Below are 17,251 nucleotides of genomic sequence, written 5' to 3'. Positions count from 1 at the left end.
TTTGTTCCGAATACTGCAGAGCTAAAAACGGATCATTATAAGAATCAGTTGACAGCCTGCAGTTTAGTTTGAGCAAACAATATGAGAACAGAGGTTAAACATACCTAGGCGTGTGTCCCCAATTTCTTTCTTGACATCGTCATCTGTTATAGGTTTCTGGTCAATCAAAAGGCCTGTATGAGAAGTGTGGCTGACATGGGAGTCATTTGTGTTCGCCATAGAATCAACAATGTGCTCCGAAAATATGCTGTGACAGGCTACCCAGGTCCGCCAGACCATGCCCGCAGGTGTCACACCAGAACTTCCCCTCATCTTTGCTATAACAACTGCCATATGATGTTAACATGCCTGGATCTTTACAGTAGCTGCCAAGTGATACCAATATCTCTCGATCGTCACAAGGGCTTTCATTTGTCAACATCTCTCGATCAACATTGGGATTTGTATGTGTCAACATTTCTTTATCAACACAGGGATTTGCATTTGACAACATCTTACGATCAACCCAGTACTTTTCATTTGTCAACATTTCTTGATCCAGATAGGGGTAAGCTTGTGATGCCAACGGCTCTCGATCAGCACAGGGGTAGACATTTGATGAAAACGTCTCTCAATCAATACATGAGATTGCTTGTGATGTCAACTTCTGGATAAGACAAAAAAATATTCTCGTTTTTGACTTTTGTACAAAAAAGTGCAAGAAAAAAGAAACAATTTAAAGAGTATTTGTCGACCATGCTTCTAATGATGATAATAATGATGATAAGGGAGGGGGGTAACAATAAAGTTGAAGAGATAGGAGAGGATTTTACAAGTAACTTTGCTTTGAAGTATACATACTCTATTGGACCACTTAAGTTAGGCCAGTTTTGATCCAAGCATTATAATTTGATTAAGCAAAGTAGATAGAAGCTTAACAATATTTCATACCAAATATGATAAATCTTGAGATTGTAGTTTAAGAGGCATATATAAAATCAAATATAACAATATTTGTAATTTAAAAATTCTATGTTAAAAAGAAGACATTTGTATTACGGACATTAAAGACACACAGACAGGCGGACAGATGTTCAAGTTGTTCCATCGAACCTCATTATTTTGTATTGAATGTTATAATGACAAAGAACATTAATTCATTATCATAGAGGTCCAAATGCGTAAATTGTTCCGAGCTGACAATTCTTCCTTGTAGACATATACGAGAAAAAACAGTCAGCCCACCTATAGCAGCTGGGTTCATTCAAAAATGAAACGGAACAATTTTCAAATTGCATCAAAATCATTCGATGAATAGTAATACTCAGAGTAAAATTAACTATGATCGAGCAATTGATAAGACCTCTTTAATGTTCTCAAGGTTTCACTGCCGCGATATAAGGAAGACTTCCCTACCATATGTCAGCCATGTTTTTCAACATACCAGAACTATTTTCATACAATGCTAAGAATTCATTTAACAAAATATGCTTAACAGCACTTAAATTAAAAACAAGAGGGCATGAAAGGCCCAGAGTCGCTCACCTGAGACAACAAGATATGATTGGGACAAATCTTCTGACCAAGTTTCATTAAGATTGGAAAATAAATGTGGCCTCTAGAGTGTTAACAAGGTTTTAATATAGCCATATAAAGAAAAATGACCCGCCCCCTGGCGGCCATGTTTTTCAACCAACCGGAATCAATTTTGAACAAGTCCAAGATATTATCGTAATGAATCTTCTGACCAAGTTTCATGAAGATCAGACAATAAATGTGACCTCTAGAGTGTTAACAAGATTTTACTATAGCCATATATAGCCATATAAGGATAAATGCCACGCCCCTTAACAGCCATGTTTTTCAAGCAAACGTAGTCATTTTCGAACTAATCCAAGATATCATTGAGATCAATTGCTGACCAAATTTCATGATGATTGGACAATAAATGTGGCCTCTAGAGAGTTAACAAGGCAAATGTTGACGCCCCACAACGGACAACAGACAAAAGGCGATCACAAAAGCTCACAAAAGTGACCTAACAAGATGACAAAAACTACACCATTTTCATATAAAAAACTTAAGAAAAACTAGGAATAAATTTATCAAGTTATTTAATAATAATTGTTAAGAAAACAATATTTTTCTAGGAAAAATACATCTACATTATCACATCTGCGATACTGGTTGAAACATAATTCAATAAAAAAACATTTTTTACAAATAAATGTGTTTACATCTATTTCCATTTGGAAAGGAAATATGAAAATAAATTCCGAATTTGCTATTATTGAAGATATCAGCTATAACTAACTTTTAAAATATATTTTGACGATAGAAAAGAAAGAGCTGTTAAACAAATTGTGAAGACTGAATAAATAAAAGCCCATAAACACTCAAAATCAACAAATATTTCGTACAATATTTCGAAAAAGAAAAATGTTAGCGCATACAAAATCAATATTCCTTGCAGCAATAGCCAAAATGTCAACGCTAGAAGTGGTCGGGTATCACGACTGAGAATTATCAAGATACAAAATGCTCTTTTTTTGCTGGACAATATATTCAACACATGCTCATATACCATGTTAGTGTTCGTATGTGTCGTATGAAGAGATATCGTAGTGGGAAATTAAAATGGACAAGGGCTGTTTGTAAAACATGCATGCCCCCTATATGGGCTATAAGTTGTAGTAGCAGCCATTGTGTGAATACTTTTTTGTCACTGTGAACGGTGGTGGTGGTGGCATCTGCGGCGGCGGCGGCGGTGTAGTAGTAGTATTAGTAGTAGTAGTAGAAGTAGTAGTAGTAGTAGTAGTAGTAGTAGTTGTAGAAGTAGTAGTAGTAGTAGTAGTAGTAGTAGTAGTAGTAGTAGTAGTAGAAGTAGAAGTAGTAGTAGTAGTAGTAGTAGTAGTAGTAGTAGTAGTAGTAGTAGTAGAAGTAGTAGTAGTAGTAGTAGTAGTAGTAGTAGAAGCAGTAGCAGCAGCAGCAGCAATAGTAGTAGTAGTAGTAGTAGTATGCATTACAAAAATGCAGTTAGTCTTACATTTGGTAAAATTTAAATATATTACAAGGGAGGCAAATGCTGTAACAAAAAGAACATGCAAAAACGGTAGTTGTTTCCCTTGTTTGAACCATGCTTAATCCTTAAAATGCCTATTTCCAGTAACTGTGACCTTCACCTGTTACCTTTGACCTAGTGACCTCAAAATCAATAGGGGTCATCTGCGAGTCATGATCAATGTACCTTTGAAGTTTCATGATCCTAGGCCTAAGCGTTCTTGAGTTATCATCCGGAAACCATCTGGTGGACAGACCAACCGACCGACCGACAGACCGACATGAGCAAAGCAATATACCCCCTCTTCTTCAAAGGGGGGCATAAATATAGTGTGCCACAAACAAAATAAAAAAAGAGCTTTTTGGATCTCGTTAAATCTATGTTACCATACCAGTTCTAGCGTAGGAGTTGTGGCTTTTGCTATAAAGAACACTGAATTTTTATGGGTTTACAAGTACTTTGTTTTAAGAAATATTTTGCGAAATATTTGTATTTGTTGATTTTGAGTATTTATTAGGGATGGCATCAAATACCTATATCGGTATTCGATTATTCGCAAAAACATACAATTGAATATTCGCATAAAACGGCTGGATTGATTACCCAAACCAAAATGAATGCTTGCGGCAAGCTTGGGGCAAGCTTGCGAAGCTAAATTATATATTAGCTTTTTTGGATGCAAGCTTTTTAGTAACTGTTGAGTAAAAAATTTTAAGTACAAAAATATAGAAAAAGTTAACAAAAATCATTATTTCAAGGAAGCTGATTTCTTTCCCAGCATATTGGGATTCAAATTTAATGGCATGAAACACAGAATCTGAATAATCAGGTTAACATTATTTTTCTGCGTAGCTGTTTAACATAACATAAATTTTGACCTTTCATGACCTTCTCAGAAGCCAATCGAATTTATAATAAATTTTCCGCCAGTATGTCTGAATGAATAAAATCAAACAATCTCTTGGCTAATTCGAGAAAAAGCCCCCCTGAAACATTGACCTTCGAAATGAATAGACATTCGATGATACAATTTCCAAATGATCTCTTCGCAAAGGCTTGGCCAGTGTTTCTCTGCTGTGTAAATCAATAAATAGGTCAACATCGTCTGGTGAAGTTGAAAATAGGACTTGCTTTCAAGGCTATGTTTCCATATTTAATGATAACCACCATATTGTATGTGACACAAATAAAAATACATGTAAAAACAACTGATGTGTTTATGAAACACTATGTCCCCTTTTGAGCGCTTTTGACCCATTTATTTGACCTTTGACCTTGAAGGATGACCTTGACCTTTCAACACTCAAAATGTGCAGCTCCATGAGATACACATGCATGCCAAATATCAAGTTACTATCTTCAATATTGCAAAAGTTATGGCCAAGTGTAAAAGTTTGTGCAAACCAACAAACCAACAGAAAGGGCAAAAAACAATAATTATGTCCCCCAGTATTATATAGACTGGGGAACCTAAAAGTTGTTATTGCTGATATTTCAATTCACCATTAATTTATCTTATTTTTGGCTAATTTTGCTCTTCTTTTTTAATTATTATTTCATTAAAGTTTTATAAATAACAAGATTTGGTGGTTTCCATCATTTTAAATGTTTCACACAATACTATTTTAATTATATTTTTATGTCATCAAAATGAATCAAGTTTTTATGCATGTTAAACTATAATAGAAATGTATAGTAGTTTCAATTTCTAAAATACATTTTCCCAGTCTCAAACTCCATGAAATGATACTTAAATGACAATGTTTAATCGGATAAACACTGATCCCCAGCTGACCTGGGCCTGGCTTTCTGCAGCCCGAATATTCCCTGACAATGCTGAGCCCTCATACAAGAACCTGATTAAAAAACCATCTGGCTTTAGATTGGTTGCTAATAATTCACAGGAAGTTAATTGTTTATTTGAATCAAGAGTGTTTAAACAACTGACTGACCTAAATTGTAGGTATAATTTCAAGCAACATGAGGACTTAAAATTGTAGTGAAGAAAATGCCTTGCAATTCTGATAGCAAGGGAGTATTATGTGAAAAAAACAATGTGTAATAATGTGTAACAAATACAGTGTGGCAATGAACAATAAGTTTGTTTCAAAAGAGGTTCAAAGTGGCCGGTTACTGTGTTTTGGTCTCTGATGATTCTTCACCAAATTCCTGTGTTTTTGGAATACTACAGAACAGCATAAAAGGTTTGTATTTTTATTTCTTTATTCCTTTTTAGTTTAGATTATTAAATAATATAATTTGAATTATATTTATGTACAAATGTACTGTGTTTCAGTGGGAAATGTAGAAGGATGATGGAAAGTCAATGTTGTGTGCCAATTTGATGGAAAAACAACACAATTTCAAACAAACATAGATGAAAATACAAATATTGCTTATATATATATATATATATAAACAACATTTCAGATTATATCATAGGATGGGGAAAAAAGGGAGACTGCAACAGCCGAGCAGCACTAAAGCAGACAGTGTACAAACCAACACAAGTACTGTGTGAGCTTACATATGGTGTAGTGGAAGCCAATAAGTTTAACATGAAGTCTCCACCCAATGGCTTGCAGTTGGACCACTGTGATCAAAGTCTGCAAGGGACTTATCATTGGGAGGAATGTTTAACGGTAAAACAACAAGCAGCACATAATGTATTAACGAGAGCGCCAATGGCGTTGAAAGCATAGTTGCAAGATACAGGGAAGTTGCTGCTGAAGTAAATGTTTAGGTCAAAATATACTTAATAGTTTCCTTATATGTTTCAATGTAAAAGCGACAAATTTGAGCGAAAATAAATACAACATTTTGCACAGAGACCCCCATAACCATACCTTTTCTTGACGATCATTCTTAGCTGAATCGATTTAAGCAATAAAAAAAATATGTCATGTTCAAACCAAAAAAGAATTCGACTCAAATCAAAATCGACTGTTTTTGCACCTTCTTTTTTCGGCCGTTTTCTAGTGGATTGTAACCTTTTGCAGTACCATTTTTTACTTTAATCTCTAAATTTATCCTATTTCAGGTATTTAATAGTGAACACCTATGCTTACCCTATCAATATCTCCAAACGATAAAACCAGAACAACAGTCTAAAGTGAAAAACATGCCTTCGAGGAAAATATGTTGATTTGTTTAGACAGGGACCTATACAGTATAGGTCTCTGGTTTAGAGAGTACAGACTTCATGACTCAATTATTCATGACTCGATTATTCAGTTTATTGTAACCTTAATTATTTCTGAAATCACGCGTCGCCTCCCTTGTTGGTTCATGCTACCAAAATGTTCTATTTTGAGAAACGGAAATTCCAAATCGTGACGAATGTGAATGGTTACAAAATAACATAACTATGAAAATAAATAGGTAGAATTACATTATTTCACGCATACCATTATGCAACCATCCGTTTTCTTTTCCGACTTGATACATTTACGGCATTCCATTTAATATTTTACAGACACAACACTCGTCCAGAATTTGCGCGAATCCAGATACTTCGTCTGATTTTTGATCAGGTAAGGCTTCATAATGGTCAACAGTTCCATGTCGGTTTTCGAAATGTAGCTCTAACATAAGCATAGTTGCGTAACCACAACTATGCTAAAAACTTGCAACTGAAAATTGCCAAATGACATTGACCTTATCTGTTAAAATACCAATTCAAATCTGACCTACTTTTTTGTTTAAAAGCGGATATTTGTTGATTTCTGTAGCATATCAATTTCATGTCATAAGTCATGTAGAAATTATCAGGTTTTCTTTTATCACAAGTAAATAATGATATCACTATGCTATAACATGCTTATACCCTGTTTTTACAAATAAACTGTTGCTGCCCTGAACTGTAAAGCTAATTTTCAACTTGCAATGAGTTTCATAAAAAAAAGCAGAACAGCAGATTCCTCTGAGCATCATTAAGGAACACATCATTTATTCTTGTAACATTGTAAGCTTGCTGGGAGGTTGCAATTCTAAGCTTGCGCAAGCTTCCTCCGCAAGCTTGCCACATGCTGCAAGCATGTTAGAAAAGCTTGCGATTTTGGTTTGGGTCAACTTCTATTACTCAGTTTTGTATCCAGTAGGGATATTAAACATAAATTGACACAGAAATACAATTGAATATGAAATTGTTGGGTTGAGAAATATACAGAAAATGTAGCTTTATAATTGTAAAAAAAAACTTTTAAAAAGCCTTTTTATCAGAAAAGAGTGAAACTTGATCTGTATTAACTTCAATTGTTTTGTAAATTATATCTGCTTGCTGAATACGAGGCTGTTTATTAACATTGCTATCAAATAATTGTATCGCTGTCGGCTAATACTATGACCAATACTGTAATCAGGCACAAATAGAATTTTAAAGTAACAATAGCATGTACGTTTATATAAAGAAACATATCAATAAGACTGCAAAGTACACCAAATATTCAAGAACAAATATAAGGAAAAACATTATGTCATAGATTTTTTTATTTGGAATTTTAAAATAACGATATCATGTACCTTTATAAAAAGAAACATATCAATAAGTCATGCAAAGTACATCACAAAGCCTTTCGGTGGTGACAGCGCCGTTTTAATGTGATTTATTATTCGCCAGTCAATTGAAGCCGTTAATTGGCACCCCATTGACAAACAAAAGTTCGGGCCCTTTCTTAGAGTGTGTATATTGCATTGATGCACAATCAACGCTGATACCGGCTGCGTTATCAGTCTTACACGAAGAACGTCACAGCAAACATGTTAATCCCAAATGAATTCATGTGCCAATAAGTAAGCGGCTCCAGGTCTTTAAATATTAGGGCAATTACGTGTGAAAAAAATTGTGAATATGCTCATATCAGTTCTGCTATTCGAATACTGACCATTCAATCGAATATTCGAATAATTTTGCCATCCCTAGTATTTATGTTAATTTAAGTGAACAGCTATCCGCTAAAGTGTAAACCATTTCGACAAATTTAAGAATTTTTGAAACTTTTCCGAATGTTTTTACTTCATTTATTCGGTTTTCATTTGATCACACAAAACTATAAATTACAATTGATGATGTATATATCTTGCATCTAAAATATTATATTTTCCATCGACAATTTTCCAATTAAATTGTAAATCTACATATCAACTAGGCTAAGATATCATTAGGACACACATATGAACAGGTTACAAAATAATTGGGCAATACATTTGACCGCTTGAACGCTCATAACGTTCAGATCTTGATAAGTTGACATTCAAGCCTAATTGATGTCAAAATATGGTCGATGTATGGCAAAAATTAAACCTCACAGTGAACCTTTTTGTATATGCCTATCACGCCTCAGTAAAATCCATTAAAACATCTTTACATAGAGCGCGACAAAATATTGATACATGCGATTCAGATTTAGCTCTGCTTACATGTTCATTTCAGAATCCTGAACATAAAAGATTGCAAAAGATTACAAAATATTATAAGCGTGTTTAAAAAGTACATCAAACACAAGCGTTTTTTAAACGAAGATGCACAATGTGTATGGATTGGTAGAGGTTGAGTTCTATGGGAAAAGGTCTAAGTCAGAATTTGTTTATTAATAATTCACACACAGTTGTTCGATTAACATATTCAGAACAACATCTGTATAAGGAATCAGCAATATTAAAGTAATATGGTGTGACCAAATTTTCGCGACCTATGCTAACAATTTGAAATTATTATTAAAATTAATTTGATAGAATAGAATTGTGAAATGTATGTTGCTCAATGAAGCAAATAATCCTAAGTTCAAAAATGAAAATGTAGTTTATGCTGTACAATTTTGAATAATAAAGATACTTTTTAAAAATATGAATTGCGTCAATATGAATGTCATAATCATGACCTCAGTCTTGCATTTTTCAAGAAGGAAAATTTAGTAGTGACAACTTTTATAAATAAACGAAAACCTTGACGTCGTTTATTACGTTGGTCTTAAGTCTTAACTCAAGCTTTAATAACGCGAAAACGTACGGTAACTTGAAGAAAGCTCATAGACTCAGTTACATCATTTACAGTTCAAGAACATCTGTAAGAACCATTTTAAACTTGAGCATCGCTGCTTTATTTAATCCCGCTCATAGACCTAGTATCTAAAATAAGTGGCCTATATAATGCTAACACTTGATTTCTTTTGATCTTATGACCTAGTTTTGACCCTTTCTGGCTTTCTGCGACAAGTATGTTTCAAAGGGTAGAATGTTTCTAAAGGGTAGTATGTTATTAAAGGGTTGTCTTCAATTTGACATTGTTATCTTGTTTATTATCCCACATAGCATAGATTTGAATTCAAAAGATATATCACGGAGACAACTGCAATGAATTAAGAGTCAATAAGGGTGTGTATTTAATGCTTCTGAAATATTAAGCTCTATTTATAATATTCAGTATCACATAGGGAAATTAACATGGTACTTAGAGCGTTGAGTGTTTTCAATTTCAGAGAGAGTTGTGAATGTCACCGAGTAACCGTTAGTACAGTCCAACCTGCCAATAACGACCACTCGAGGGATTTGGTCGTTGTGGTCTTTGTTCACAGGTGATCTTTATTCGCAGGGTCGATTGAAACTTTGCAAAATATGCTAGTTGGCTTTTAACAGGTACCGTATGATGTATGTGCTCTATTGTTTAAATGTGTGAATACTAAAGCATGTATAATGTAAAAAGGATTGAAATCACAGTTGTGTTTTATATTTACATGTATTATTTCAATTTCCAAACATAAACTAACAAACTAACGCTTGGATGCCATAATGGTTAACTTTAACTGACAATTTACTTATCTATCATCTATGCGCGTTGTATCATGGAGAAATTTAAGAAAGGAATGCATTTAAATTGTATGTGTACAATTTGCATCGTAATTGTAAAGTAACCGTAAATTTCCTTTATAAGTTGATATAAGCCCCAAACGTTTGATATTTTCGGCAATTAGTATATAAATAATCGCGAGCCAATAAAATAAAAAAGGCAACTTCTTACACCTTCGTCAAACTGCCAAATGCATAAAAGAAGCAGGTGGCTTCCAATTAGCAATGTGTGTTAAATAAACAAAAAAAACAGCTATCGAGTAAACTGTCACTTGCCAATATCTCCATAGCGACCGACCAGTGCACTGGTAAGATGTTTATCACGTGACTATCACAGCATGATGGTGGTCATTGTTTTATCGACAGTTGTGAAATCGTTAATTGTTATGATTGAAGTGGTCGTTGTAAGCCTCTTTCAAGGAATACAAGATTTTTTATTTTGCAAACCGATGACAACGTACAAAGTTTAATAAAAAATCCTTCAAAAAATATATTGTCATTGTATTAATAAGTTAGTGTATGCTGTTTTGTCAAATCTAAATTATTCGTTATGAAACGTTATATTATGATAATTAAAACGATTTTGTTAGTCACTCGACTTTTGGGAATGTAAAATGGTGGTCGCTGGTCATTGACGTGGTCGTTGTTAGCTATCAAATTCGACTTTGGGAATGTAAAATTGCGGTTGCTGGTCGTTGTTGGCAGGTGGGCGTTATTCGCAGGTACAGAATATAGTGAAATCGTTCCGGGGGAAATCAATGTGGTCGTTATTGACAACTGGTCGCTATTCACAGGCGGTCGCTCGGGCAGGTTGGACTGTAGTTTCTAACTCATAAACATGATTCAGAGATGCAACATATGAATTACATTCTGGTCAAGCTCAATCAATTTCATATTCGACCATTGACCTCTCGGTGTGACATTGCCTTTAAAGCAAGAGAATAGGGCGTTGATCACGTCATCTAGTTCAAACGCTGTGATCATTCAGAGTAGAAAGTTTACAACTGCTTCATTAATAGTTAAAATAATCACTTAATTATCAATAAAGACACATTAATTGCTTAATTTATAGCGCCCTCATTCACAGTGGTAAGGTCGTGTGATCTTATCTTTGGATCTAGGAACACAGATTGTGTATGCCTCTATGCAGTAAGCATTTGTGGAAGGTTTTTATATAAAGCGACATAAGCGACAAACAAACAAGTTTTATTAGGAGCAATGACAAAGAACAGTCAGGTATAGCCAACGTTAAATGTAGCAATGCCAAAGCTCAGTCAGGTCAAAATTATACAAATTAAAATTATTAAAACACCACAGCAGCTTAAGTTCTTCAAAGCAATGTTTAAATCAAAGTAAACATTTATATTTGTTTTAAACGGAAACAATGTCTATGCACAGTCATGAAATGTTTATATCTGAACAAACGCTATAAACGCATTATAAACAATCTATCTGATGTTTATAAATGAATAAATGCCAATCTAGGTTCATCAATCTTTTGTGAATATACTGTGATTATACATTAATATTACAACGTTAAAAAGCTCGGAGGATAAGCGCGATTGTTGTAAGCATTGTATGATGAGGACTCAGCAAACTTCTTCTTGCAGACAAGGCACTCATATCTGCGCTCCTTACTCAACTTATTGTGGATCCATTCGGGTAAATCCAGATTTCAACCTTTAAGTATAATGTAGTTGAAAAGCTTTTGTATCATATGCTGAATCTGTGCTGCTGCTCTCCTGTATGAAACTTTGTATGTAAATTCAGTAGTTATCTATCGACAAAGTCCATTCTGCCAATGCTGCAACTGTGTGGCCGCTATCCCCTGTGATTCTGCATATGCCTATTGAGTTTATAGCGAAAAACAAAGTCTTTTCCACACACATTGCACTTGTGTGGCCGCTCTCCTGTGTGAATCTTTTTATGACTTATAAGGTTAGAAGTGGAGAGAAAGTCCTTCCCACAAACACTGCAAATGTGTGGTCACTCTCCCGAGTGAATCCTCATATGCCTTGTGAGTGAAGAACTGTCGGCAAATCCCTTTCCACATACACTGCAACTGTGTGGACGCTCTCCTGAGTGAATCCTCATATGCGTTGTGTGATTAGAACTGTTGGCAAATCCCTTTCCACATACACTGCAACTGTGTGGCCGCTCTCCTGAGTGAATCCTCATATGCGTTGTGAGTTTATAACTGTCGACAAATCCCTTTCCACAAACACTACAACTGTGTGGTCGCTCTCCTGAGTGAATCCTCATATGCGTTGTGAGATTAGCACTGGAGACAAATCCCTTTCCACAAACACTGCAACTGTGTGGCCGCTCTCCCGTGTGAATCTGCATATGCCTTTTGAGAACAGAGCCTCTAACAAAGTCCTTTCCACACACACTGCAAATATACGGTCGCTCTCCTGTATGAATCCTCATATGCTCAGTGAGGTGGGAACTGGAACCAAACCCCTTTCCACACACATTGCAACTGTGTGGCCGCTCTCCTGTGTGAATCATTACATGCGTTGTGAGTTTAGAACTGGAGCCAAATCCCTTTCCACATACACTGCAACTGTGTGACCACTCTCCTGTGTGAATCATTATATGCCTTGTGAGTTTAGAATTGGAGACAAATCCCTTTCCACAAACACTGCAACTGTGTGGCTGCTCTCCTGTGTGAATCCTCATATGCCTTGTGAGATTAGAACTGTCCGCAAATCCCTTTCCACATACACTGCAACTGTGTGACCACTCTCCTGTGTGAATCATTATATGCCTTGTGAGTTTAGAATTGGAGACAAATCCCTTTCCACAAACACTGCAACTGTGTGGCCGCTCTCCTGTGTGAATCCTCATATGCTTAAAGAGGGTACCACTGACGCCAAAGTCCTTTCCACAAACACTGCAACTGTGAGGCCGCTGTCCCATGTGCATCCTCATATGCTGAGTGAGGTTAGAACGGCAGACGTATCCTTTTCCACAAACACTGCAACTGTGTGGCTGCTCGTCCATATGATTCTTCATATGGCGAGTGAGTTGGGATCTTGTAACAAATTCCTTTTCACACACGCTACAGTGATGCCTGTAACTTTTCTTGTGAATCCTCATAGGCTTAGTCAAGTTGCTTGACAAAATAAATTCTTTATTGCATACACTGGGCATATGACCCATTTTACTGGTATTATTTTGCAAATCATATTTCATCATATCCCATTTCATCTGAGGACAGCTTTTATTATGAGAACTTGTGCCTTTTCCACTGTGAAGATGGTGGTGTCTTTTTAACTGCTGTAACTCTAAGAACTCTTTCCCACATACGGAGCACGTGTATTGACTCTCAGCTGTCTGGTAGATGTCTGGAGCTCCTTGAAACAACACAAATATATTTAACAGAATGAAATCTCTTTACAGAAAACACAAAACGACAACCAGCAGTCAGGTGAGCGTCAGGAGCACTCGGACAAAAGCTCACAGTCACTCACCTGTAACTTCAGGAAACTAAACCGCTCTAAGCAACTTTTGATATGTTTCTGAAACCACTTTTAAACTTATAACTTAGCCAAAATATGAGCTAGAAAGTAATTAAGGTTTTACTAGAGCCATAAAAGAAAATATGCCTGGCCCTCTGGTGTCATAATTTTTAACCAACAGAAACCATTTTTTAACAAAGCCCAAATATCATTTGAACAAATATTTTTACCAAGTTATATTAAGATTGGACCATAAATGTGACTTCTAGAAAGTTAACAAGGTTTTACAATAAGCCATAAAAGAACAAGGCTATTGTCAAGCAATATGGTCCCCTACCGGCTCCACCATTGTCAGAAATCCTACCATTTTCAGATTTTTTAAAAAAAATTTTGGTTACCATAGCAACCACAATTTTTGATGTAGGAACAAAATGAAATGACGTGCATAATGTCCATATTGCCATCTATCCATGTTGCAAGTTTCATGAAAAAATATTAAGAACTTTTAAAGTTATTGCAGGATCCAGAAAACCACCATTTTCAGCAGTATTTCTAGTCTATTTGTTGCGATAGCAACCCGAATTTTTGACGTAGGATCAAATTGAAATGACGTGCATAATGTCCATATTGCTATCTATCCATGTTTCAAGTTTCATGAAAAAATATTAAGAACTTTTAATGTTATCGCGAATCCAGAAAAGTGTGACAGACAGACTCACACACTCACAGACAGACACACAGAGCGCAAACCATAAGTCCCCTCCGGTGAAACCGGTAGGGGACAAAATTGCCCCTCCATGAGGCTGCCATGTTTTTTCAATGGACTGAAACCATTTTCAAACTGAGACCAGATATCATTAGAATAAAGGTTCTGACCATGTTTAATGAAGATTGGACTAAAAATGAAACTTCTAAAATGCTAACAAGTTTTAACAATAGCCATATAATGAAAAATGCCCGCCCGTAACGGTAATGTTTTTCAACAGACCATTTTTGAACTCATGCAAGATATACTTAGAACCCATGTTATGTCAAACTTTTATGAAGATTGGACTATAATTATGTGACTTTTAGAGTTTGAACAAGGTTTTACTATACCTGGAAAAACGCCCGCCCCCTAGCCACTATGTTTTTCAACAAACGGGGACCATTTTCAAACTCAACCACGATATCATAAGAAGAAATGATCTGACCAAGCTTCATAAAAATTGGACAATACATGTAACTAAAGCGTTAACAATGTTTTACCAAAGTCGTTCAATGAAAGATGCCCTGCCCCTGGTGGACAATAATAGTGGCCCGTAGAGTGTAAACAAGGTTTTAATATAGCCATATCAGGAAAAATGCCCCACTCCCTGGTGCCCATGTTTTTCAACAAACAGGAGCCATTTTTTAACTTGCCCAATATATCATTGGGACAATTCTTCCGAGTAAGTTTCGTAAGGATCACACAATAAATATGGCCTAAAGAGTGTTAACAGGGTTAACTAAAGTCATATTAGGAAAAATTACATGCCCCCTGGAGGCCATGTTTTCCAACCAACCAGAACCATTTTCGAACTCGTCCAAGACATTATTGGGACAAAAATTCTAACCAAGTTTCATACAGATCGGAATACAAATTTGGCCTCCAGAGTGGGAACATAGTTTTACTACAGCCATATAAAGAAAAATACCTCGCCCCTGCCAGCCATGTTTTTAAACCAACCGGAACAATTTTCAAAACTGAAATATCATTGATTCATTGAGATAACTCTTCTGACCAAGTTTCACAAAGATCGGACAATAAATGTGACCTTAAGAGTGTAAACAAGGCAAATGTCGACTCAAAGGGCGATCACAAAAGCTAACCGTGAGCACATTGTGCTCAGGTGAGCAAAAATGGAAGGCGTATTCATGACTTATGGAGTACATTCCCAATGAAACCATGATGGATAGATTGACTCAAAACTTTGATTTGTCCTTTATGTTAAACAGAAATTTATACAGATAAAAATCATGATTCAATTTGACCTAAATCTCATAAAAAAATATTAATACAACATTGGAGTATTTTTGCTGAAAACATTAGTTGAAGTGTTAATAATTTAGGTAAATTTAAGGCTTTTTGATGAAAAATGGAATGTGGATGCATGATATATTGAAGCATAATCTTGCCTGACAAGATGTCTTGTGTGTTTTTTACTTTTGAAAATAGCATTTTGCTAAAGAATTTTTTTCTCCCTCATCTTACAACTTGCCCACTTAAACAATTACCAAATAGTAACAATTGTACTTTGAATTTGATAGAAGCATAGCCAACACAAAATCTATTATCATATTTTTATAGACGTTGATATCATGCTGTATCAGTTGCATTAATGGCAAAAATAAGGTAAAATAATCCATAATATAACTAAGAACAAGAGATGTGTTTGTCAGAAACACAATGCCCCCCTATTGCGCCGTTTTGAAATAAAATTTCAATATATCATTTGGCAGGTTTAGAAATAATTATTATTACTTCCCTTAGATTGTATTTTTTGACTTTTGACCTTGAAGGATGACCTTGACCTTGACCTTTCACCACTCAAAATGTGCAGCTTCATGAGATACACATGCATGCCAAAGATCAACATGCTATCTTCAATATTGCAAAAGTTATGGCCGTTGTTCAAGTTTTTGGACAGACGGACAGTTCAACTGCTATATGCCACCCTATTGGGGGCATAAAAATAGAAATATAGGAATCAGTTGAAAATCCTGCAGTTGCTGTTTGAATAAACAACTTATTAATAGAGTTTAAGCATACCTTGCTCTGCGTCCCACATTTTTTTCTCGACATCTCCATCAGTTGTAGGTTTCTGTCGGATCATAAGGTCTCTCTGAGTAGTATGTGGGACATTGGAATCTTTTGTGTTTTCAATGGAATCCGCAATGTGTTCTAAAACATGCTGTGTCAAGCTACCCAGGTCCGCCAGACCATGCCCACAGGTGTCGCACCAGAGCAGCTCCTCATCTTTGCTATAAAAACTGTCATATGATGTTAACTTGTCTAGTTGGTCACAGTTGCTCTCAAGTGCTGTCAACATCTCTGTATCGCCACAGGGATTTTCATTTGTCAACACTTCATGTCCAACATAAGGACTTTCACTTTTCAACTTCTCTCCATAATCACAGGCATTTGCAAGTGTCAACATCTTTTGATTAACACATGAGAAAGCATGATCATGGTGCCGTCTATGGATCAAATCAGGGTGTTGGTTGCTTGCAATGTCAACGTCTGAATAAAAAAGTGCAAAAAGTATGCCATTGGAGAAACAATTTGTTTATTAAGTATCAGCACTGCTTCTGCTAGAAAATAATTATGACAATGATGATTAGCGGAATAATGGCGAGGTTGAGGAGATATCAGAGGAAGATATTGAAGTCTACATAATCTATTGGACCTATTGGGTGTTGCCAGTTTTGTTCCTAACTAGCAGTGTTTTTTCACCCATAAAGTATGGGGCCCAGGGCCCTCGTTTGGCCGTTTTTGGGTCCGAAATTCGGCCCCATTCCTTCCTTAAAATAGTATACTTTTTTCTCCCTATTTTAGCTAATTATTCCCCCCTCCAAATTTTATTTTTTTACTTTTATACCTATGTTGCCAGCTGGTATCGTTCTATTAACCTTTGATTGAATGTATATTTATGTAAATTACATTAAAATATAGCAATGTTAAGTGTTAAATTATTGGTGAAAAGATCTTCTAAAATTCCCATTTTTCACCAAACACAACGCGAAATTCCCTCCCCCTTTAAGGGCCCCTGTCCCAATCCGCCGAAGTGTAGCAAGGGCCCTGGGGCCTGGTCCCTTTGATCTGGGAAAAAAATTGTCTTTTTGACTGAAATTGCTAACAAAAACGTAACAATTGAGAATATAA

At 35.7% G+C, this 17,251-nt stretch overlaps 1 protein-coding gene and 1 long non-coding RNA gene across 6 annotated transcripts in view; one reads left to right on the top strand and one right to left on the bottom strand.

Moving 5' to 3' along the window:
- The window catches only part of LOC127837947 (uncharacterized), a 110,925-nt gene that overhangs the window by 46,059 nt on the left and 47,615 nt on the right, over positions 1–17,251 (top strand). The gene's annotated exons all lie outside the window — the stretch shown is intronic.
- The window catches only part of LOC127837946 (gastrula zinc finger protein XlCGF57.1-like), a 38,806-nt gene continuing 32,628 nt past the window's right edge, over positions 11,074–17,251 (bottom strand). For all 4 annotated transcript variants that reach the window (XM_052365408.1, XM_052365407.1, XM_052365409.1 and 1 more), the window contains 2 exons: positions 16,139–16,609; positions 11,074–13,242 (listed from right to left, as the gene is read on the bottom strand). In XM_052365408.1, coding sequence (XP_052221368.1) covers positions 11,870–13,242; positions 16,139–16,526 — 1,761 coding nt within the window. In that variant the 5' untranslated portion in view covers positions 16,527–16,609 and the 3' untranslated portion in view covers positions 11,074–11,869. The remainder of the gene's footprint in view (positions 13,243–16,138; positions 16,610–17,251) is intronic.

Source organism: Dreissena polymorpha, chromosome 7 (genome assembly GCF_020536995.1).
Source record: "Dreissena polymorpha isolate Duluth1 chromosome 7, UMN_Dpol_1.0, whole genome shotgun sequence".
In the NCBI taxonomy this organism is placed as follows: Eukaryota; Metazoa; Mollusca; class Bivalvia; order Myida; family Dreissenidae; genus Dreissena; species Dreissena polymorpha.
Note: the sequence above shows the minus strand (reverse complement) of the source record. Positions and strands in the feature narration are given on the sequence as shown.